Source organism: Pseudophryne corroboree, chromosome 7 (assembly GCF_028390025.1).
Source record: "Pseudophryne corroboree isolate aPseCor3 chromosome 7, aPseCor3.hap2, whole genome shotgun sequence".
Lineage (NCBI taxonomy): Eukaryota > Metazoa > Chordata > Amphibia > Anura > Myobatrachidae > Pseudophryne > Pseudophryne corroboree.
The window spans coordinates 335,273,514-335,299,150 of NC_086450.1; the positions used below are offsets into that span (position 1 = coordinate 335,273,514).

At 42.6% G+C, this 25,637-nt stretch overlaps 1 protein-coding gene across 7 annotated transcripts in view; it reads right to left on the reverse strand.

Annotated features, from left to right (window-relative positions):
* The window catches only part of MYH11 (myosin heavy chain 11), a 281,015-nt gene that overhangs the window by 48,818 nt on the left and 206,560 nt on the right, over positions 1 to 25,637 (reverse strand). For 6 of the 7 annotated variants that reach the window (XM_063934369.1, XM_063934371.1, XM_063934372.1 and 3 more), the window contains 6 exons: positions 12,162 to 12,264; positions 10,704 to 10,724; positions 7,223 to 7,315; positions 4,835 to 4,898; positions 2,459 to 2,557; positions 926 to 1,069 (listed from right to left, as the gene is read on the reverse strand). In XM_063934369.1, coding sequence (XP_063790439.1) covers positions 926 to 1,069; positions 2,459 to 2,557; positions 4,835 to 4,898; positions 7,223 to 7,315; positions 10,704 to 10,724; positions 12,162 to 12,264 — 524 coding nt within the window. The remainder of the gene's footprint in view (positions 1 to 925; positions 1,070 to 2,458; positions 2,558 to 4,834; positions 4,899 to 7,222; positions 7,316 to 10,703; positions 10,725 to 12,161; positions 12,265 to 25,637) is intronic. The other variant, XM_063934374.1, reaches the window with a different exon arrangement.

The window sequence follows — 25,637 nt, forward strand, 5'->3', positions numbered from 1 at the left end:
TGTTAAGGATGAGTGATTCAAATTCACAAGATTAGTTTAATTGCTGATTTTGGAGACTTCAAAGAGAAGTAACTGACTATAATTGCTAGAAATTCTTATGTTAAGCTTAACTCAGAATATTGTATAACCTTAGCAGCCGCAGCCTTTCTATTTCTGATACATTCTGCAGTCAGCTTCTATCAGCTGCTGAGGAACTACAATTGCCCTAATGGTCAGTCAGACACTGACCACATATAATGTAGTGTGCCAATATTGCACAGGCTTATTCTCATATTTAATGTTAGACTATGATGTAAATTATTATAAAGACTAACAAAATATACTGTAGGAACCTCTCAGTGTAATATTACATTATATAACACACCTAAGCAATAAGGTAAATGTGTAATCATAGAATGATGTATTTTATAAACCTGTCCAGTGGGGTGTGGGGTAAAACATTGACAATAAATAGTTTGACAATCAATAGGTAGACACCATGTGGTTGACACAGAAAAGGTCAACAGAGGGAAAAGGTCGCCATGAAAATGGGCAACACTTTTTTTCTTTTTGTGTCATTTTGTATGTTTAACCAAATGTGAGCCAAACTAGTGTAAACAGGGACCCTTGCGCACTCGCTATGCTTCCGGCAAGGTTACTATTTCCAATCGTAGTCACGTGGATGGTAAATGATGAAATATTTGACAAACAAAAACAAAATACTTGTGTCAAACATATGTATGTCGACCATCGTCATGTCAACCTTTTGTACCTGTCGACTTTTCATCTGTCAACCTTTTGCACCTGTCAACTTTTTGTACCCGTCAACCTAATGCATGTCGACCACATGGTGTCGACTTATTGACTGTCGCTCTATCATCCAGAACCCATCCAGTGAATGGTTCACAAGAAATCTATAGATTAGTACATTAGGACAATCTCTCACATAACTGTTCCTCTTCATTGAATCCCATAATCTCCATGGCTTCTAGAGTCTCCTGGAACATGTCCGCATCATCCTGTGAAGGGACGGGCACGTAGCCGTGGGAGAAAAATGTGTAATATCCAAAACCTTCAAGTAGTAGTTGCTCTAAAAACAGAAACAGAGCGCAGTATATAGTACAGCTATTGACTTTGGGTCCTGCTTGAAAATACAATCACAGAAATACACACAAGATTATTTATTAGGTGCATGCCGCAGACTACTGCTGAAACCAGGGTCAGGGTGGCCCACGTGGGTACAGAGGAAATCCCTGGTGAGCAGCTGTGCGGGGCACTGGGCCATTTCTAATGTGCTGCCGGCTGTCAGCCAATCAGAGCTCGCAAACTGGCTCCTGAATAGGTGCTGGACCGTGAGCTTTGATTTACTCACAAGCCGGCACCATATTTCAAATGGTTGCCGGAGACCGGACTTCAGTGAGGAAAAGGAGAGGCACACGCTGAGCTTTCCTCCCCTTTCCTCAGACACGAGCAGCAGCGACAGGCCAGCAGCAGTGACAGCAGAAGCCCAGCAGTGGTAACAACTACTGGGGGCATTACATGTAACTGACACTACTGAGGGCTTTAGGTGTAACTGGCACTACTGGGGACATTATGTGTATCTGGCACTACTGGTGGCATTACATGTAACTGGCACTACTGGGGGCATTACGTGTATCTGGCGCTACTGGGGGTATTACATGTATTTGGCACTACTCTACTGTTGTCATTACGTGTATCTGGCACTATTGGGGGTATTACATGTATTTGGCCCTACTGGGGTCATTACATGTATCTGGCACTACTGGGGGCATTACCTGTAACTGGCACTATACTGGTTTACATGTATCTGGCACTATACGTGGGGCATTACATATATCTGGCACTATACTTGTGGCATTACATGTATCTGGCTCTATAATGGGGGCATTACATGTAACTGGCACTATGCTGGGGTCATTACATGTATCTGGTACTATACTGGGGCATTTTGTGTAACTGGCACTATGCTTGGGCATTACATGTATCTGGCACTATACTGGGGGCATTATGGAGTAAGAATAACTACTGTGGTCATTATGTGTAAGGCTGCCAATTGTGGGTGTATGGGGTGATAATACACTATATATATGTGCACACTTCACCGGGCTTCAGTCTGCGACTGATGCCATAGCATCATCCACGTCTGAATTGGCCCCGTAGTTGTAAAGTAGCCAACACTTAAATTATCCCAGTGGTAATAACTTAGATAATTTAACTTTTTCTTTACAATGGCATGTATTTGGCGTTTACTAGACTTAATGCAGTTCTCATTAAGTTTTAGAGACTGGCTGGTGGGTGCCAAGCTGTAAGACTGATGACACTACCTTCAAGTTCATCATGGCTGTTATGATGGGAAAAATATTGAATATGCAAGGCTTTTTAATTCTTGCACAAAATCAGGCACTATACAGATGTTCAGCATTAAATGTGCATTAAATCATCAATGGTCCTCACATACCCTTCCAAGCAGGCTTAGCACCTTGGAGCAAATAGTAGAAGATGTGGAAGGTCCTCTCCTCCCTTGCTTGCCGGATAGCTCGTGATTTTTCAAGCAAATCTAAATCATTATTAAAGAGCCAAACTGGGAAAGACAACCATTTTTAAAGATCACTATATTTAATAAATATCAAATTAACTCCGATTAGGCACACAAAATGGTATCTGTTATTCATCCTGAGTAAATTCCAGAATTCATCTGCAAACACGACTAATTTCTTCTATGTTTGGATGTTTCATACTTCTGCTACTTGTGCATTACAATGGTTTCACTCTAATTAAGAGATGTTTTAGTTTGGCCTGGCTCCTTATAAATTTTGCCCATTGCCCATGCATCTTTTGCACTTCCATTATTTGTTCCACAGTGCATATGAATTTCCATAGACCGGAGCAGGCATAAAAGCCCTCCTGCTAGGACTAGAACCCAACTGGCTCACATATAAACTATGTGCACAGGTGATGCTCGGAAGAGGAACATCTGCCATAGCCTCCTTACACAACCAAGTCCCACATAGCTCAGCAATGTTGGCACCTTACTTTTTTCTGGCCTCGACATTAAGGTTTATATTTTGAGCTAGGGGTAAGGATCACATTAGTAGGTTCCATAAGCATTCACACACAGAATATGTATAAATAATGCTATAATGGTTTATTATATTAATAAATTCTGAGAAGATCAAAAAGGATATACACTATACTTAGCTAAGTTTGGTATATTAAGCACTTGGAGTTATTTCAGATTTCATTATATTTAGGGTTATTCTTAAGTTTTATTTGACATTTTTGCTTAGAACTTGTGCCCCTAAACCACAGAGAAGATGATGATGATGAGCTCCACACTTGTGGGCAACCTTCAAAAACTGAAAGTGCACCTCCATGTGTGGAGAGGTGGAAAATGATTATGGAGGAGCACTATGGAAAACTGCAGACCTCACATCGTAGTCCAACTCCCCACAAATGTTGTACTTTTTAGACGGATATTGATTGCACCACAGAGCTCTGTTGGAAGAGCAGCGGTCATAGTTGGATCAGGTATGAACCACACAAGTGCTTCTGTACATGCAGGTGCCCCTTCAGGGCTTTGAGCCCGGAGGCAGGTATCTCCACTGCCTCTGGGAGTTACTCCCCTGTCTCTATCTGCACACTCAGTGGCGTTTCTTGGGCGAGTCAGGCTATCTGGTGCCAGGGGTGTTACTGTGGTGGCTTAATATGGTGCCAGGTGCATTAATGTGGTGGCTTAATATGGTGCCGGGGCATTACTGTGGTGGCTTAATATGGTGCAAGGGGCAGTACTGTGTGGGGCATAATATGGTGTAAGGGACAGTATTTCGGTGAAAAGTAGCCTTTTCCTCTGTACACTCCACCCACTTTCCCCTCTGCCTATATAAACATCTGCACCTATGCAAATGTTGCCATCCTGCTCTGCAAACTTCTGGAGAAATATAGAGGTGCAGGGAGGGCCATTTTTATTCAGGGCTCTCTCGTCTTTCTAGAAAATCAAGGGTCTAGATATAATTTCTTATCTCCTATTTTCATGTTTGTTACAGAACTTGTTCTGGCAGGTCAAAGCTATTGAATGCTTTATCCAGTTAGTAAAATGGCCCTGGGACATATGGGTGATCAGGAGATGGTTAATAAAGTATTATCAACCAAATCAAACACATCTTAATATAAATGACACTGGCTTCCAGTTAAGTATCATGGGTTTAATTTCAGGCTCTAAGGGCCTAATTCAGACCTGATCGTAGCAGCAAATTTGTCAGCAGATGGGCAAAACCATGTGCACTGCAGGATGGGGGGAGCGGGGGCAGAGATAGTTAAATTTGGGTGGGTTATATTGTTTCTGTGCAGGGTAAATACTGGCTGCTTTATTGTTACACTGCAATTTAGATTTCAATTTGAACCCCCCCCCCAAATCTAACTCTCTCTGCACATGTTATATCTGCCCCCGGCTGCTGCAGTGCACATGGTTTTGCCCATTTGCTAACAAATTTGCTGTTACGATCAGGTCTGAATTAGGCCCTAACTGTGAAAGCGTTAATACATGGGATTCTGTGTTTATAAGACTATTTTGTGATCTCATTGAAATATTTATTTCACAACAAATGAGTAAACTATTTTCTCTCTTGAAGTGAAATGTTGGGACACGATCGTTTACTGCAATGTGGATTTTTAGAAACGGAGAATTTACTGTCTCTATAAACAGTGTCCACAGTTCCGCATGTTTAGCTTCCTCTCTCCGGTGGATATTTGCCTTACTTAGACATACAGAGTCTATCTGTTTATCTAAGTGGCTGCCTAGACTCGCCAGCATTCCACAGCAGGCAGAAAAGGATACAAGTTTCGATGTTTGCTCCCACAATGTAGCCAGTGACATCAAAGTTGATACGAATAAATTTTCCCTGGGTAAGTAAGAAAATGAGTATTAATGGTCAGAATAATAATGCTTAAAAATAAACATAAAATAGTAAAAGTAATAGCTACAGTCTGACGCCTTAATATAAATCTGACACAAAAAGTTACATAGAAAGCAGACAATTTGGACCCTGAGGAAAATATTTTGACTTACAAGTGCCTATGGAGTGCCACAATGATTTATTCAGACCAAAATCTTATTGGCAGTTGGGGGGGAAGGGGGGGGGGGGGGGGGGGGGGGAGATGTATCAAGCCTTCTAAAGAGTGGAGCACTAGATAAGTGGAGAAGTTGCCTATAGAAACCAATCAGCTTCTTACTCTCATTTTATAGAATGTTCTTGATAACTGCTAGATAGAGGTTGATTGGTAGATATGGACAGCATCTCCACTTGACCATTTCTCCACTCTTTAAGAGGCTTGATAAATCCCCATCACCACCATCACCACTTCCACCACGGCATGCACACAAGGCTTTATACTAGAGATGAGCGGGTTCGGATTTACTCTGTTCTTAACGCCAGAATTATCGCAAGTTCTTTTTTTCTGGATTTTTCTTTTTGGCTAACCAAAACATGTGATGTCCATGAGCCAATAAGGAGATTCGGGTAAATACGAGTAAAACCGAACCCGCTCATCTCTACTTTATACATCTCCCATCAGTGAGGATACAATAGATGCACTGGTGTAACTATAGTGGATACACACAGAAGGCCCACACTACACTCACTGCACCCATGTCTAATTACTAACCTTTCCGGAGTCCCACATTGGCGCTTCAGCTGCAGCAAAACTTGCCAGCAAAATGGCTGCTGTGCATGCCCAGTAGTGACTAGTCTCTAGAACATGGGGCGGGGGGGGGGGGGGGGAAGGGGCATGTTCCTGCAGACCTGCGCATGAGCAGTAGACTTTGGCACAATGCTAGAGTCTACTGCACTGTAGAGAGAAGGGGAGTCTGCATATGGCCCCCTCCTCTGTTAAATTGCCCCTGAATGGATGTATACACAATGCTGGCTCCTGTGTCACATTGGTAAAGATTACAGATAAGCAACATTGCAATGGAATTTTTCGAATGTTGAGTGTGGAATATTCTTCTGGAAATACTATCTTCAAGAAACAGGTAACTCTCTGTGCCCAAATGAGGAATTAGGTGTTTATTCTAAGGATCAGTTTTCAAATTTTGCTAATCTCATGAAAATGTATAATTAGTGTGTTGCACTTCTGAATATTGGTTTTGGCTGAAGACAATGGAGCAAAGAAGGGAGGAAGTGGGTACAAAGTTCCCTGTTCTGAGCTTGTCCAGTGGTCTGTGCTGCCAAGGAGACACAGGTCACACCCCAAGACAATATGATGATGCCAACTTCAGTGGGTGTCACAGTGGCACAGTCTCAATAAGGTATATATCAGTGATAGAGATAAAACTGGAGGATCCAGGACCCTTTCAGCACTGAAAGCAGCCTGAGGGTCATTCCCTCATGAGATACTAGATAACAGCAAACCTTTGAGAGTGGAAAAGTTCCTATAGAAACCAGTCAGCTTCTAACTGTTATTTTACAGCCTTTGCTAGATCAATGATAGCTAGTAGCTGATTTGTTCTCCACTTTTAATATCTCAAAGGTTTGATACCTATACCCTTAAATGAGAACCATGTCTCAGACTGCACCATCATAAGGGCTGTAGAGATTATGTCCTCACCTTGCCTTCACCCCACTTTCCTCTGGGGACTTTGCTACCCCTTCTCCCTCATACGCTGGTCACCATCCCGCCACTGCTGAAGTAGTGTGGTAACTGATGACGTGAGAGGTTTAAGGATCGTAGAAAGAAATGGATCTGGTCAGTCACTATGCTCCCTCCTGCAGCACTAGCTAGCTGCTTCTCATTGGCCAACTGAAGCCTCTGAAGCTTAGTTAGGTGGTTTCTTAATTGTTCACACTTATATGATTTTTTGGGCATATATTGAAAATCATTTTTTTTATGCTACTTTAATTCATACTTGGAAAGGAATACTATATCTACTGTATTACACAGTGGATTTTTAATTATTAATACTTGACTGAAGACTAACTGCAAATGAGATTTCAGTGCAGCTATGAACTTTTTGGGTGTCAGTGTATCAGGGTATATGTGTGTGTGACGTAACCACTTGTGCAGAGATGACAGTATGGCAAATAATCTGTGCCCAAATAAGTCATCTACCTTCATATAAAAAAAAATGGCATCACATAGTTATGGGGAACATTTCTGGATAGCTTTTCTGCTTCCAGTTCGTGCTGTATTTCAGATAACATAGTCAGGACACATGTTTGATACTTACAAATCTTGAGGAGTTGTCATTTTTCACGGTTTTGGCGTTACCAAAAGCTTCAAGGATTGGATTGGCCTGAAGAAGCTGTTTTTCCAGCTCTCCCTGGAATTCATATCAACCAATATTATGACGAGAAATAAACAAATGATTATGATTTATACCATACTGTAACATAGACTAAGGCCATAGCATGATTTACCTATAAGATATGTATGTTACTCGATGTTCAAAGGTCAGTTACTCCTTTGAATGGGCAGCTCAATGTGCTGGTGCAATTACATATAGTTCTCTCCTGTAGCATGAAGTTAGAAGCAGCAGCTATTATGCAGCACTGTAATGTTCACAGATCAAAGGCCCAGCACAGCACCTGCTAAGTATCATTACTGAGATACCCCTGATTGGTCTTGGCATAAAACCAAAGGTGAATGATTGGTATTCTTGGCAAAACCTAATATTAGACGTGAAGCTCCAAAGATCCTGCTGACTACTTACTTACTAACCTTCTGACCTCTGCATAGCATTGGGTCAAGTTATACAGTAATGCACAGCACAAAGTTTAATAGCAGCCATATTCCCAGCTCAGCCCTGTTATTGCCTGAATGCATCTACTGCATTCCACATTACAGACAAACAATAACATTTATCCTGCAAATGAAAGAAGGCATTGTTGTTTACTGTTATCTTGGATTTTTCATGCAAAGAAACACTCAGGATGGTTATTTTATATATATATATAATGTATAGCATGCCATGCAAGTAGTGTGTCATAGTAACTGTAATATAAAGCAAAGTATTTTACATTTTCTGGTGCTGGATGGTATTTCCCCTACTGTATGTAGCTATCAGACAGTGGGTCTGCTTCTGAGTCGCATGCAGAGTCCACGCAGCAGTGTCTATTGGCGGACCCTCCATCTGCAGCTATATGCAAATGCCGCTACGAAGCTGAATGTGCAATGTCTAAAACGCCCACTTTTAGCGTACTGCAATACTGATTGGTGCTTCCTTATAGACCGCCATCGGTCACATCATGGACACTTGCACCCAGCCCTATGGCAGGTGCAGCTCCTCCATCTGACCATGGATTCCTATGCATGTGCGCCTTGCACTTACATTAACGTGCCTGAGACATTCCCCTAATGCCCACTGAATGGACAATTTGTATGTACATTTCTAGCCACCTCCCAGTCATCACCAAGGGATGCCAATCACGTTTCAACAATATTTCTGGCACCTTCTGATTGTACAACAGCATATGCTCTGAGTTACATATATGCTGTAGGTGGAGGGTGTGGTGTTGGTTTTTTTTGCACGTGCGCAGTTGCCAAAATCACTCAACTATGTGAACATTGGCATCGTGCACTGTGTGCCGCTCTGAATCCGGTATGTTTCCTCATCTTTGTAGCTATCAGGCAGTATGCCTCCAGATGTACATAGCTATCAGACAGTGGGCCTCATTCAGAGGTATGTGAAGTTGTATGCGCAACTGCGGTTCCACTCACAGTGACTAGCAAAAATATGCTAATGGCACAGCCGCCATCTTGTGCAGAGAGACACCCACTGCCAGCGTCTCACATCCACCGCTCACGTACATAAGCATCGGACGCATATCTGTCAACCCATCGGGCCTGTAAGCAACCCTTACCCTATGCCATCCCAGACTGAACGGCTGTCCTAAGATGCTGTGGCCTCTCCAGCTGCAAATGAATATGGCTGCTTAGGGAATGCCTATAAAATGATACCTACATGCCTGAGTTTATGTAGCCAACCCCCATTACCTCCCCCCAAATTCTGACTACCTGTCACTCACTTTATAAATAATCATAAAGTGAGCTGCTGCTAATCAATCGCTATGTGTGTGCAGGGCAGCTATGGCAAAAGTGCAGTGGCAAAAACTGCGCCCAACATTGAGACTGCGTGCACTTCTGAGTCAGGCCCAGTGTGCTCCCACATGTATGTAGCTATCAGACAGTCTGCTTCCACATGTATGTATCTGTCAGACAGTATGTTTCCACATTCATGTAGCTATCAGACAGTGAGAACTCCAGGCAGATGTACGTGTCTGGCGTGTAACAGAGGTAAATAGCTAGTCAGTCTGCATATAACGTGTGCCACCACTTGTAAATTTAAAGTGTACATGTTGCCTAAGGACATTTGAGGCAGCCATTTTGTGGACTGAATCACCATTTATGAATATACAACCAGTTCTCTAGGAACGGTGCCTCATGACTCATAATGTTACTCAGAATTTGCCACAGTGATGTAATTGCTTCCTACTGAATTTCTGAGCTTCACTGACGTTAATATTTGTTCAACTCACAAAATGCCTCCCTCCGCTGCCTGTGACTGGTGCATATTACATCCTTGGCATTCAGCATGTTCTGGTCTCCTGAATCAAAACACTTTTTTTTTAAAATCTTTCTTAGACACCATTACTGTAAACTCAGTAATGAAGTAGTAAGCAGTAACCCACAGAGGCTACTTTGACCTGAAGGCATGTGATGTGCCATGTTTTAGAATAATGTAACCCATCTTCTTGCCCATGCCAAGAATGCGAGAATTGCAAGTGATTTCCATTCTACAAGAAGTTGAGCAGAATCGGCAACCTGTGAGCAATATTCACATTATATGTGAAAACATACAACCTAAAATTAGGTTTTTAACCATTCCCAAAACGTGTAAGCATTATGGAGAATTGTAAGCTGCTACTTATTTACAATTATGCAAATTTCTTTTCACTGTAGTCTGTTCTGCTAAGTAAGACTTAACTATTTGTATGCTTCTAAAAAATGGCTGACATTTACTTATCAGCATGTTGTACATGTTAATATTTAAAAGCACACAATATTAATCAGTAGCAAGCCGGAAAACATGCGATCATGCAGGGCACATCAGAGCATCAGTACAGAACATGCATACTGGATTGCAATCCCACTACGATTTCACAGCAGGTCCTTAAAAGTTCAACCTCATATGTCCTCATTATGAACAAGTTTTTCAGGTTTCCAAATTCAGGCTGTTGACTCTTTCAGGAATGTCGGAAAATGTCTACCAATAGTATCAGTTATACATAAAGAATAGTATGAGTCTGACTGTAGACCAATGATTCTCAACCAATTCTAGCCTGGAGTACAGAATATGCACATACACCAAAAAATAGTGTATTATTAGGATTGCACAATTTTAATGACTGTTATTGGTATTTACATTTGTTCTTTATTTATTTTTTTAAATAATATGTACACTTTTTTTTACTTCCTATTGTTAGAAAGCTCCAGTCATCTGGTTGACAACCAAAGTTCTACTTTTGTCATATCTCATTAATTTCACACCAGTATGTGTCAAACACAAGTGCTATTGTTGCATTGTATTGTATTATTATATCACCACCACCACAAAGTCTACTACCACCACTGGTACTGAATGTGCAACAATAGCATGCAAATTTCCACTCAGTGCTAAAACACACACACTGCACAATCTAATTACTCACGTAAGCAAAAGATGGGCCTTGCTGTAGTTGAATAATGTAGTAAAACAAATGTCAGAATAATACAAAATACATTCTGTCCCTATTTTAATAGACATTTTAACAGAAAAGCTCCATGAATCAATGACTTACAATCGGGTATTATAATACTACAATTCCAATCGTACTCTTCTGGTCAGACGAGTGGGCAACTGAGAGAGTGTCATGAGGATATTTATTCATCAACTAGGCAGTAATACACTGTACAGTACATCAATTAAAGAGCAATCATGCTTTGACATACTCATGATAAGATAACTTGGTTGGCAGTTAATTGCTCGTATTAAGCTTTAATTATATTTATTATTATTCAAATTAAGACTACCTCAGACTTAGTCGATCTGTGGCTCACCAGCTGTTTTGGTACTATAAATTTCAGCATACCCTATCAACCTTTGAATGGTGTGAATTGTAGTTCTACAGCAACAATTGAGCCGCAGGTAGTTTCTGCAGAAGCCCAAAATCGATGGCTGTAGCTTGACTGCAGGATTATTACGATCAATAGATAACACCATATAGTCAATTAAATGTTGACTTCCCATGTTTCTTATTAATATTGCATAACAGAACTGAAACGAGCACAAGACATTTTAGTCACATGTTAGCATTAATCTATCATTTCATTCATTAAAATGAAAAAAAAGGTAAATATCTGTAGATCTATGCAAATAATTTATTTTGAAGCAGTCACCCAAAAAATTACCATTTCATACCTGAAGTAAATATATTTATAATTATTTGGGAACAGTATTTCTATCCACTATCTGTTATTGCTGTAAAATGTCGGCCAAACTCAGACATTTTTTTTTAAGGTGCAAACACTTATAACGGCATGGTTTTGTCTGTAAGTGATTGCCCCTTTAAAAAAAAAGTCTGAGTTCGACCGGAACAGCTGCCGAACTGGGGCAGCATTACATCCGACCCTTAGAGTGGATAAAGGTATATTCACAAAGGTAAATTCTATGTAATTAGCTAATAAACTAGAGAGCACATACTTTCAACAATTTTTTTTATAAACTTAAATCATTTAACTCTAAATTTGGGAATATTGAAAAGCAGTTTTATACTAGAACAATGAAAAGATAGCCTCAAACAATTTAGAAAACTATCGTTCATCTTGTTGAGACAAATATATTGGTAGAAGACTCGAGTGACCGTGATGTCAAAAGGACACACACTAGATTCTCCCTGGTTGCTATACAATACTTAGAAGTATGTTAAACAAAGTCTTAGCTTTCCATAAACATGAAGATTGAAATGTAGCTGTGTATCCTTAACTTGTCAGCTACTTGGCAGGAGAACAAATAACTAGTGCTGCAATGTTTCATCCACAGGCTCCTCCCTTGCAGAGTGTTTGTTAAGTGGATCATAGATCAGCTGCATTGATGTCAAAGTAATGAATTGTTGACAGACTGTACTTACAGTGATGGTGGTATCTTTCTTTCCCTTGAGAGAAGAAGCCACCACAGCCAGGTACGAAATGACTTTCTTGGTGTTCTCTGTTTTGCCAGCACCAGATTCACCCCTGAAAAAGTGAAATCATATATTTTTATGTCCAATCACCCTATAAGTCCTACTTAGTAACTGTAATCATAATTCAATTTACTTTTCACCATACTAGATGCCTTACAGACTGGCTCGTCAGAAAGGACATACAGCATGAAGGTTGTTATAGTAATGGTTATTGTTATTAGAGCATTAATATTATGCTTTTATCTGTATAGCATCAACAAATACTGTAGTGCTGTCAAAAGTACACAAACCAGCATCACTTAGCTTAGCCAAGTGGTTCTCAAACTGTGTACCTAGGCATCCTGGGGTGCCACGGGACACTTGCAGGGGAGTCTTTGGATTTATTGGTGGTCCAGACCAATTCAAATTATTTATGGTCAATGTAATAGGTAAAGCCAATGCTGGTGGCTGCCAGTCATAAAATATGTGGGCAAACAGAAGCAAAGCTTGTCCCTCACCACACAACTGCCCCTAAGGATGACATATAAACACAGTTTACTTAATGTAATATTTCTTTCTAAATTTCTCAATAAGAAACTTTTGTCCTAAGGGTGTCGTGAAAAACACTTATGATACCCTAGTGCGCAGTGATTCAAATAAGTTTGGGAACCACTGGCTTAGTCCATAGATACTGTATATATCCATGGATAGTGGGTGGAACAGGAGCCCCAAAACAAAGTGCAAACGCAGGCAGTCATACATGTGGAGTATAATTACAAATAGACGTTGTATCTGTAAATAGTGTATTTTCCTCCATACTGTATGCAGAGTTTCAGATGGGTTCCAGTCTGCAACTGAGGCACATACAGTATGCCTGCTTTACTGTACAGCAGAAACATGTCACTGACTCTTAAGTCTGAGTTGCTTCCATGTTTTAAACCACTTCCCACAGGTGAAAAAAATGCATTTGCCAATCGGTATCATACATGGTTTTGCATATGCAAAAAATACCCCAAACAATGAATTGCTTAGACACACAAAAGCGTATTCTGTGATGACGGAAACACCAATTAGTGTCATTGGGGTAATTGCAAACGGGTATTGGTCATTAGGTACACCACACTTAGGTTGACAGTAATTAGGTCGACCACTATTGGTCAACATGCAATAGGTCGACATGGTCACTAGGTGGACATGTTCATTAGGTCGACATGAGTTTTTTTACTTTTTTTGGTGTCGTTTTCTTCGTAAAGTGACGGGGAACCCCAAGTAGTGCATCGTGTCCCCTCGCATGACGAGCGTCGGGCAAGGTGCCTCACTCCACTACAGCTGCGCTCGGCACAGGTTACTATTCCCATTCGTAGTCCACGTGGATCGTAAAGTATGAAAAAGTTTAAAAAAAGAAAAAAATTGTGATAAACTCATGTCGACCTTTTTCCAAGTCGACATAGTACATGTCAACCTAGTGACTGTCGACCTAAGTGTTGTTGACCTAATGACCGTATCCCTTGCAAACAGCAAATCACAAGCAGCTTGCTATGTCCTGCAACAAAATCTAAGCGTATCTCCATCTATTTCTACAGGGGAGATTTATCAAACTGTGGAGAGAGAGAACGTACCAACCAACTAGCTCTTGTAATTGTTTCAAACACAGACTGTAAAATGACAGAAGCTGATTGGATAGTGCTTTATCTCTCTCACTCCACTTTATCTCTCTCCAAGCTTTGATTAATCTCGTTCCAACTCTGCATGTGATAACAATTGAGTGAACATGCCCTTACTATACTTAGGGGTAAATTTACTAAGATGGGAGTTCTATTTAAGATGGGATGTTGCCCATAGCAACCAATCAGATTCCAGCTATCATCGTCTAGAAGGTGCTAGATAAATGAGAAGAAGAATCTGATTGGTTGCTATTGGCAACATCCCATCTTAAATAGAACTCCCATCTTAGTAAATTTACCCCTTAGTCTTCTTCAAAATACAGTCACCGTGACTAGATCAGCCAATCCAGGCACAAGCTGCAGGAGTCAGGCGGAAATAGATAAGGTAGATCATCTGCATGGGCGCAAGAGTGTTTATATACTGTTCCCAGCGGGTGGCACTCGAAATCCTGGCTGTGGGGATCCCGGCGCTCAGCATACCGGCGCCGGGATACCGACCGCCGGGATACCGACAACTATTTTCCCTGTTGGGGAGTCCACAACGAGGGAAAATAAATAGTGTGGCGAGCACAGCGAGCCCGTAAGGGTCTCTTTTGCGCTCTCCCTGCTTCTGGCATTCCAGCGGTCGGGATCCCAGCACCAGTATGCTGGGCGCCGGGTTTCTGACTGCCTAACGTAGTAGACCCATTCCGAGCATGTGCAGAGCAATTTCATGCAATTTGCACTCCGCCAACGAATGTAGTACTCGCTCTGCATGAGCCTATGAGTCAGAATTGTACACACTTCCCTAGTGTCTATGGCAGTATTGCTTATTTCTTTGACACCCGTGGCATGGTTTCATTAGGCTGAAATCATCATGAGAAGTTAAAGGACTCGGTGATGGCACCCACTTTCTTCAGCATTAGGTATGACGGGCAGCAGTCACTCCTCTTCCGCAGCAGGTTTTGCCTTTGTGTAGTTGTAAATCAGCTTCTAATAATGTTTACTATTTACTGCATAGCTAACGTTTTCATTTAAATTATCATCTGCAATCATGAAATGCCGCTGGGATGGAAGAGAACGGAGGCTACAAGTATACCTAATTAGTGATGAGCGGATTCGGTTTTACTCGGTTTTACTCGGTTCTCAAAACCGAATCTTATTGGCTCACTGATGTCACGTGTTTTGGATAGCCAATAAGATTCGGTTTTGAGAACCGAGTAAAACCGAGTAAAACCTAATCCTAATGTAATTGCATGTTATTTGATCAAATCTTTTTTGGCAGCTGAATATGTTCTGCTCTTTGCATTCTGCTGCCCTTGTAATATTATAAAAGCTGTGATGATTAAATCATATTATTCAGAGATTTTTTAAGTACTGAGCAGTACTGGAGCTGTATCTCTGATGGCACAGTGTACAGGTACTAAATGTCTCAGTCCACTAATGCTCATTTTTACAGCATACTTGCTTCTATTTCCTTAATGGGCCCTACACACCTAAAGATTTCAGTGAAGATATAAATGTCCTTGTTCATTAATTAACGAGAACTCGTTCATATTGTTCAGTGTGTAGGCACCAACGATGAACGATGCGCGGCCCCGCGCTTGTTCATCGTTGGTGCCGGGTCGCTTATGCATGCAAGCCAATATGGACAATCTCATCCATATTAGCATACGCTGCTATGGAGCCAGGTGATGGGGGGAGTGAAGAAACTTCAGTCACCTCCACCCTCGCCGTCGGGTCGCCCGCCGGCTATATCGGCCGTCGGCAGCTCGGCTGTGGGTCGCCTAATGTGTAGGGCCCATAAGTCTTGCTGATAAACTGATAGATCCTATCAGGAGGGGGGTTTACACAGTAGTTATATCTGAGCAGACAGGACACTGACTGACCAGCATCGGATCATGATTAGCCCGCCTCCAGCCTCTGCTGCCAACAGACTTCTATTGGGTAACTAACCTTCTTCCAGCCCTATTTATGACACAGTCTGGGGGACGGCAGAAGGTTATCCAATAGAAGTCTGTTGGTAGCAGAGGCTGGGGGTCTGCCCTGCTGCAGCTCCCAGATGGTTCCTGATGGCTTCACACTGACAGCCCAGACGGTGATGTTGGGCAGCGTCAGACTGGCTCACAGAGACGCAGGGGAAACCACTGGTGGGCCCTACTGCCTGAGGGCCCATCCCCTCCTCTAGGGATCGAGATCCAGACTGTGCACTTGAATTATATATTATACATATGTTGCATTATACTGCACAGGATTTTGTTACATTTTCTACAGTACATTGCTGTTTTAATTTGGTACATTTTCATGTATTCACTAGCAGTATTTACTGTACTATATATTTATAAACGGGCCCAGACCATGCACACTCTAATGGTTAACCAAGCGTCTGTGGTGCTGGCCACACCTGCTCTGGAAGCTGGCCACACCCTTAAGTGTGGGCCCCTAACACATCATTCCTCCGATGCACCATTCAGGCCCCAGTCCGATAGCGATTGGGGGAGCAGCAGTTGTTGCTTCCCCATTTCAAATTTGGTCTGTGCTGCCCCCACCACAGAAACTTCACTGGACTGCTATGCTCTCTCTGGGGGTGTCAATGTTTCCCAGTCAGTGGTCTTACTATGGAGTTTGCCCATTATATGCACTCTTTGGCCAATAATGCATCCTGAACATCTTGTAAACTCGATTTAACATTGGCTGTAAATGCTTAATGAAAGCTAGATACCATACATCTACATCACTGTAATACAGAGAACAATGGCATCAACAGTATGGTGTAGAATTTATAGTCAACTCATAGACAAGTATATTGCTGTTTGATGCCGCAGATAATTCTCTAAGATTAAGTGGTAATGGTGCAGTAAGAACAAGTTTAAAAACTAGAGTAGAATAATGTAATATTGTTAAGTTACTAACCCAATAATTGCAAAACCAGCAGTATAATAACCATGCTTATCAGATGCTGACTTTGAGAGCAACCAAAGGGCTATAGATGGTTCTTTTAACAAAGGGAAGCCTATTCTCAGACAGGCATTACATTGCATATTTTCTATAATCGTAGCTTTTTTACATCCATTAAGGATATTCAGCGAATTATGCATTTTAAATCTTAAATATGTACCACTGCATACATTATTTTCCTGTAAGAAATACATTTTATCCCTATAGTAACAGTTTTACTTATGATGTTGAACAGCTGTGGGGACACACTGTACATTATCACTTGTCTAATGTACACAAGAAATAATGCTAGAATTAAAGACAAGTGCATAGGGAGATTACAGGTGTCTGAAATTCCCATCTTGATAGTACATACAATGGCCCTCATTCCGAGTTGTTCGCTCGCTAGCTGCTTTTAGCAGCATTGTACACGCTAGGCCGCCGCCCTCTGGGAGTGTATCTTAGCTTAGCAGAATTGCGAACGAAAGATTAGCAAAACTGGTACTAAATAATTCCTTGCAGTTTCTGAGTAGCTCCAGACCTACTCACAGATTGCGATCAGCTCAGTCAGTTTAGTTCCTGGTTTGACGTCACAAACACGCCCTGCGTTCGGACAGCCACTCCCCCGTTTCTCCAGCCACTCCCGTGTTTTTCCCTGACACGCCTGCGTTTTTTAGCACACTCCCGGAAAACGCTCAGTTACCACCCAGAAACGCCCCTTTCCTGTCAATCATTTACCGATCAGCAGTGCGACTGAAAAGCGTCGTACGAACACTAGCAAATCTACTGTTTTGTGTTAAATAACTTAGCGCATGCGCGCTGCGTACCATGCGCATTTAGCAACAAATCGCAGCATAGCGAAAAATGGCAACAAGCGAACTGGGAATGACCCCCAATGCCAGGATTTGGTTGCACTGGTGGACAGCAGTGTGCTTTGTACATGCCCATGTGACATGGAGCTAGGAGAGGGAATTCAGAATAATGGACACTAACTACATATAATCTACAAAACAACAAGACACTACGGGGGAGATGTACTAAGCCTGAAAAGTGATAAATATTACTGTGATAAAGCACCAGCCAATCGGCTCCTAACTGCCATGTCACAGGCTGTGTTTGAAAAATGACAGTTAGGAGCCGATTGGCTGGTGCTTTATCACAGTGATATTTATCACTTTTCAGGCTTAGTACATCTGGCCCTACATGAGGCTTTTCAGGAACCAGCCTAAGCAAACATAGTACTGTTTATGCAATTAGCCTGTTCTCCAATAGCACATCTGTGACTCTGTGGGAGATGTATCAAGCCTTGGAGGAAGATGCTACATGAGACTGATCATGTACCAGCCTGAGATAAAACAATAGACTACAGACTGCTTCCAAGTATGCAGTTAGGAATATTAATAAGTAACTATATAAAGACTACATGAACTAGAATAACACTATTCATATACACACAGACTCACAGACTGACTGTTCTTACTGGATGATCTATAATAAAATATAACAACTACTGTAGCTACTGAATCATGTAAGCTCTGTGACCCTATACATATGTGAAATAGCTATGATGGCTCTAGGGGATCGGTATGAAATACCTCCAATCAAAATGCCGACGTTCAAAATCCCGACACCAATTGACCGATGGTCAAAATCATGACAAGGTCAAAATCCCGACATGGACAAAATACCGACATTTAAAATACCAACAAGGTCAAAATACCAACATGTAAAATGTCGACAGGTCAAAATACCGACATGCGTTTTTTGTTGTTTTTTTGGTGTGTATGTCGACATAAGTCAACATGGACACCATATAAAGTGTACCGCTGCGCTCGCCATGCTTCAGGCACGGTGCCTCGCTGCGCTTGGCACACTATTATATTCCCCCTCCAGGTCCACTGGGATGGTAAAGTATGAACAAGTCAGTTTCAATGAAAAAAATCATGAAAAACTCATGTCGGTATTTTGACCTGTCGGCATTTTACATGTCGGTATTTTGACCTTGTCGGTATTTTAAATGTCGGTATTTTGTCCATGTCGGGATTTTGACCTTGTCGGGATTTTGACCATCGGTCAATTGGTGTCGGGATTTTGAACGTCGGGATTTTGATTGGAGGTAAACTGACTGCATCCCGGCTCTAGAACCCATAGAAAGCTCTGACTATAAAGGGGCACTGACACGACTAAGCATTATGTGGTTGATTTGGAGATGAATGCATTGGCCCTAATTGCTCCTGTATTGCATACACTGAGGTGAGCTCAGGGAGGACAGAAACCTCCCGTGGAGCAGAAGGGTAAATGTGCACCTCTGTGGCCATGTCGCCCCTATCCATAAGCTTGGTTTCATAGCAGTCATCATTAGCAGCTCACACTTCCACCACCTCTATACCTGAGGCAAAATATCTGTGAGAAAACAGGGGTTACATGGATGCAGAACTCTGCATAGCCCATAATTCTGCCACAACGCTCAACCTGAACACTGCCTATGTGCAAACACCCCTCTACTGCTCCATATTGTGTACACTCAGCTCTGTAGCATGTGCGTACGTTTAAGTTGCCAGCTGTCGGGGTCCTGGCATTCAGGATACTGACGCCGGAATCCCGACAGCCGGAATTCCAACTATTCCTACTTGTGTGCATCCACGACACCCATAGCGCAGGAACAAAACCTGTGTTGAGCGCAGCAAGCCGCCAAGCCCGCAAGGGGACTCATTATGCTCACTTCGCTGCCGGCATACTGGCGGCCGGGATGCTGTTGTCGGTATACTGATGTCCGGCATCCCGGCCACAGGTAAATCATACCGAACCCATAGCATGCGCAGTGCAAAAACACGCAAGATACATCTGACAAACAGACCTGTAGTCCTCTCTGCAGTCCCTATCTCCGCTACTATGTTATATTATTGTACACAACCTCCAATGTCTTTTTGTTATGTTTATGTGGAGTTCAGCAGAGCTGTGGTTTGTTTAAATTGCCTTCAGCAGTGATTTAATATATACACATTATATACATTAAATCTACAAGCTGTATACATGCGTGAAGCTGCTGGATAGGAGTTACATTATACGCCTTCTTAATTTATTTAGTTGCAGCTTCATCCCCTTGGCTTTGGCTATAAGGATGTGGCCCCTCTCTCTTAGATCTTTATTTCTGAGGAAGCAAATGAATGGTGTGCCACAGGCTTTCATCTTGTTACAGTCTACCCGGTCAGAAACAATGAGGTCAGGAAACACCATCACTTCAATGTGCGCTGTTTTGTCTGAACTTACAATTCCTCTAAAGTCCATGACTCAGGTTACATCTTAGATGATCATAAAATAGTACTAGGGTTAAAATTAATACATCTGTATAGTATTCAGAAAAATCTACCTACTAATCGCTTTTCTACAAGCCTCAATGTTTAGGGCAGAGGTTCCCAAACTCGGTCCTCAAGGCACACTAACAGGTCAGACTTTAAGGATATCCATGCTTGGGCACAGGTGACTTACAGTAATTAGTTCCTCAGTCAATTTGATTTAACCATCTGTGTTCAGCCATGGATACAGGGGCGAAAGTACCGGAGACAACGGAAGGCGGTCACCTCCGGTACCAGCCCTGAAGTGGGCACCCTGACTTCCACCATAGCTCTAGGTTCTGATTGATGCTCCTCAGACCAGGCATAAGCATGTGCCTCCCTCTACCAGGACCCCCACCCTGGAGTCAGGCCCCAGCCTAGGGACAGATCTCCAGCAAGAAAACTGCACCAATGTACATAAAAGGGTCAGGACACAGGCTGGAGTGCATGTGTCTCAGTGCTGCTGAGATTTGAGTGTTGGTAATGAGTACGAGCAGGGAGAGGACTGGGCGACAACTATTTTGACTCTGGGCTGGTGATATAAACTTACTCCCCTCCATGGATATCCTTAAATCTGGACTGTGCCTAGAGGACTGCGTTTGGGTACCACTGATTATGGGGATAAGACAATATGGATTTATAATTATTATAATGGTTGGGTATTCACCTCTCAATCTATTGAACAATGGTCATAAACTGGACCCCTCTACAGCAGTGGTTCTCAAACTTTATTGAATGATGGCGCTCTAGAGTATCAGCATTTTTTTCCATGGCACCCCTAGGCCAAATGGTTGCTACTGATTAAGTCAGAAAAAAATATTAAATGAAGTAAACTGTGCAGTTATGTGGTGGTGGACAGGGGCGTGCTTCTATATCACCACAAATTTTACGATTGGCAGCTGCCAGCACTGGTTTTGCATGCTGCATAACATTGCCCATAAATCATTTGATTTGGTCCTGGATCACCAACCCGTGGCACTCCTGCAAGTGCCCTGCAGCACCCCAGGGAGCCACTGCACTACAGTAGTATATTGAGTTTCCCCATACTATAATCTTTAAAGAAATGTTTTAGAAAATATTTGGTATATATTTATAATCTCATATAGAAGCTCATGAGCAAGAAGTAAAATATCACAAAATTATGATTTAAAAAAAAATTCAGTGAGTTAATTTTCATGTATTGATGAAGGATTTTGTATCAGTCAATATCTGTTATTGATTTTGGGAAAGAGTGACTATTACTGTCTGGTAATTCACAATCTGCAATTATGTCATCTCTGGGGCATAGTCTAGTTCCAAAAGACCACATGAGAAAAATCCCTGTGACATTCTCACAGGGATTCTCAAATGGTGACCTGTACCTTAGCCAGTAAAAAGTAAAATGAAAAAGATAAAAAGGTTCTACTTGGAAAAAAAATCCAAGAAATATTGTTCCTTATATATTTCTTATTGAGGTAAGAAGGGGAGATGATCTTCACAGTGGGTAATTCCTTGATATAAAAATCATAATCATAGTCCCATCCTGTCATACAAATATCCTTATGGTATGTGAGGAATCCTCCAGGTGCTCCAAAGTTCGGTACGGGTGTTTCCTAAAATACATCCTGTGTAAATATTGGCAAAACAGTGGGTCCTATTATCAGATGTATAGCTCCCCCACCAAAATGTCTGGTACAGCAGCAGCCGCTGAACGCCTTCTCTGCGCCCGGTTTCTTCTGTCTTTAAGGTGAGATGGAGGAGGGGATAAATTATCCTGACAATCCTGATGAAGCTTGAGTGTCAAAACACGTTGGTAGAAGCAGCTACATGGGCTCACATCCAGTCTATACATCTGGGAACATGACCCTCTGACTTGCCGTCAAAACTCCTTCCACACCATATACCAAGTACGGCTGATGGACTGAACCCGCTAATTATTACACCAGAGAAGGGTAAATAGAATGTATACCACATAATATTTACCCAGGATGTATATTAGTGAGTAACCATACCAAATTTTCTCTATTTTGGATTATATGGAATATCAAGGATTAACCAGGGAGTTAGGACAAACTGATTTCATGCTTCTATCTATTCACTTTCACTTAACCACACAAAACTGGTTCTTTGAAAGGGCTTGGTATGGGATCATGCTGGTCGGGATCCCGGAGGTCAGGAGACCGACGCTGGAAACCCTGACAGCCAGAATCCCAGCAGCGAGCGCAGAATTATATTCCCCCTCGGGTGGAGGCGTGGACCAGTGCTTAAAGTGGTCCGAGAGAGGTGGGGGAACTCCCCCCCCCCCCGTAGGTGCCAGGGCCACACCCTAGCCCCTCCCACCTTGAAGATGCCCCTCCCACCTGTTGTCACACCCCCTAGCCCCTCCCCTCAAGAGAGCAATGTAACAGCATCACTCACCGTGCCATTTTATAATAATCACAGTTTATGATATAATTGCAGAGTGAGTGATGCTGCTACATCGCTCTCTTCCGCCCAATATTGTTCTCTTTAGCAAGGCCAGCAGACACATTTAATGGCAGATGCTCACAGTGTAAATTTATTTATTATATGTCATGTGAAGGTAAAATTACATATAGGGGGTCATTCCGAGTTGTTCGCTCGTTATTTTTTTCTCGCAACGGAGCGCATGTCGCTAATGCGCATGCGCAATGTCCGCAGTGCGACTGCGCCAAGTAAATTTGCTATGCAGTTAGGTATTTTACTCACGGCATTACGAGGTTTTTTCTTCGTTCCTGTGATTGTAATGTGATTGACAGGAAGTGGGTGTTTCTGGGCGGAAACTTGACGTTTTATGGGAGTGTGTGAAAAAACGCTACCGTTTCTGGGAAAAACGCAGGAGTGGCTGAAGAAACGGAGGAGTGTCTGGGCGAACGCTGGGTGTGTTTGTGACGTCAAACCTGGAACGACAAGCACTGAACTGATCGCAGATGCCGAGTAAGTCTCGAGCTACTCAGAAACTGCTAAGAAGTGTCTATTCGCAATTTTGCTAATCTTTCGTTCACAATTTTGATAAGCTAAGATTCACTCCCAGTAGACGGCGGCTTAGCGTGTGCAAAGCTGCTAAAAGCAGCTTGCGAGCGAACAACTCAGAATGAGAGCCATAGTGCATACAATATGAAACATACAGGTATGTGGTGATATGGGTTAAAAAAAACAGAGGACTGTACACTGCTTTAACCTGTATAATCACATACCTGTATGTTTAATATTGGAAAGAGACAGACACAGACAGAGACAGAGAGAGAGACAGAGAGAAAGAGAGAGAAAGAAAGAGATAGAAAAAGAGTAAGAAAAAGAGAAAGAAAAAAGGGGTCAGGTCTGCTTACCCCCCTATATATGTGACACATGCACACACAGGAACGAGGCGGCACTCTCCGGATTTCAAATAGAAAGTAGTGTATTCAAAATTGTATCTCAAAGTGCAAAGTGAATAACAGGTACCGACGTTTCAACACCACACAGGGAGTTTTTTTCAAGATACAAATGCTGCAAATTTTGTTATTTGCAGCATTTGCACCTTGAAAAAAACTCCCTGTGCGGTGTTGAAACGTCTGTACCTGTTATGCACTTTGCACTTTGAGATTACATTTTGAATACACTACTTTCTATTTGAAATCCGGAGAGTGCCGCCTCGTTCCTGTGTGTGCATGTGTCACATATATAAGGGGGTAAGCAGACCTGACCCAGGGAACCCATCTTTCTCTATTATACATCCTGGATGGCACCCCAGTGGATGTTCATATGTACATTGAGTGCCAGCTATATATGACTTTATATATAACACTGTGTCGGCGGCGCTCAGGAAATAAGGACATTCATGTACAGGTGTAAGCTTCAACGTTTCGAAGGTTTAATCCTTCGTATATATGTGTGTGTATTTATATAATCTTACACTGTGAGCATCTGCCATTAAATGTGTCTGCTGGGCTGGCTAAAGAGAAAAATAATGGGTGGAAGAGAGCAATGTAGCAGAATCACCAACAGAGTTTTTCTCAGTCGTATTGTGTCCAAATATATGAAATATATATTAACATAGGCAGTTGAGATGAGTTATAAACTTACAAATAAATATATAATATGCAATTGCTTGGGTTGTTTTTTTTTATTACATGTGATGTGCAGCAGCAGTGTGATTGAATCCGTCTCCGACTGTCCCATCCCCTTAATGTCAGCGTGGCTGGGTACTTAGAGTCAGGGCAGCTCCTCTGCTCCCTTTAGCTGCAGACGTGCAATGTCATCATTTCCGCCGCCGGCAGAGGGTCTGGAGGAGGCAGGTCACGCTAAATCAATCATTCCTTCTTTAGCGCCACCCACCACCACATCATTGATATCGGTGGCCACGGTGATGCTGGGCAGCGCATGGGGAGGCCCAGTACTTGAAGCCAGCCTCAGCTTCCTATTGATTCTTTCCGGCTGTCCCTAACCCGGGACTTGAAGCCGCCTCAGCCTGAGCCTTCTATTTTCCTATAGTCCTCTCCGTGCTGCCTGTGTGACTAGTTTAAGTGAATAGTGTTCTGCCTCCAATTAGAAGTGCCGGAACACAGTTCTACCTCGCTCTGGCCCAATTTAACCTCTGCCCACACCCTTTTTTCACTAATAACACCCCAGCAGCATTAACACCCGCACCCCTCATTCACTAATAACATCCCCAGCAGCACTAACACCCACACTCCTTATTTATTAATAACACCCCTAGTAGCACAGACACCCCACATTAACTAATAGGATCCCAGCTACACCCATTCCCCACCCTTCATTCACTAACAACTCCCCAACCTCAGAATATTACTCATAAACCCATAAACTTGCCCACTCACTTGCTTGCTGTTGTATGCTCCACAGCCAGAGCAGAGAGAGAGGGTCCCGTAACGGAGGAGGTACCGAATGAAGAGGTAGAGGCTGGGCAGGCACTGCTGTCTGCATGCCCGCTCTTAAACTGCATGCAGCACAGCGCGGTCCTCATGTCTGTCTGCCCCGCTCCTCTGCACAGCTGCGCGCCACGGGAATAAGACGAGATGTCGCTCCGTGACGTTATCGCGTCTTATTCCCATCATGCCACTGAAAGGGGGAGGTGGGCCATGTGCCTGTAGTGCGCCCGCCTACCCAAGCAACATCTATTGTTATGGGCGGGCCGGGCTGCACACACTGGGATCGCAAACTACACCAGGCACCCGCATAGCTGCCTGTACAGTTAGCTGCGGAGATCGGGCAAGGTGGGCTGGCGGAGGCGGAACGCGTTCCGCCTCCATACACAAGTGACGGAACGCAGTTCCGCCCCGTTCCGGCCCACTTTAACCCCTGGCGTGGACCACCACTTGAGTGGGAATACAGGGCTTGGGTCTGGATTCCAACTGCCGGCATTTGCCTGGCTGTCAGGATTCCGACGTTGATATACTGTACTGACCGCCGGGATCCCGACAGCCAGTAATTTAACCACATACTCATTAGTCTGCTAATCAAAAGACAAAGAAAGTGGGGGTAAAATTGTAAGAATACATATATCAGCTTTGCAAATAATTTATCAAAGCTGG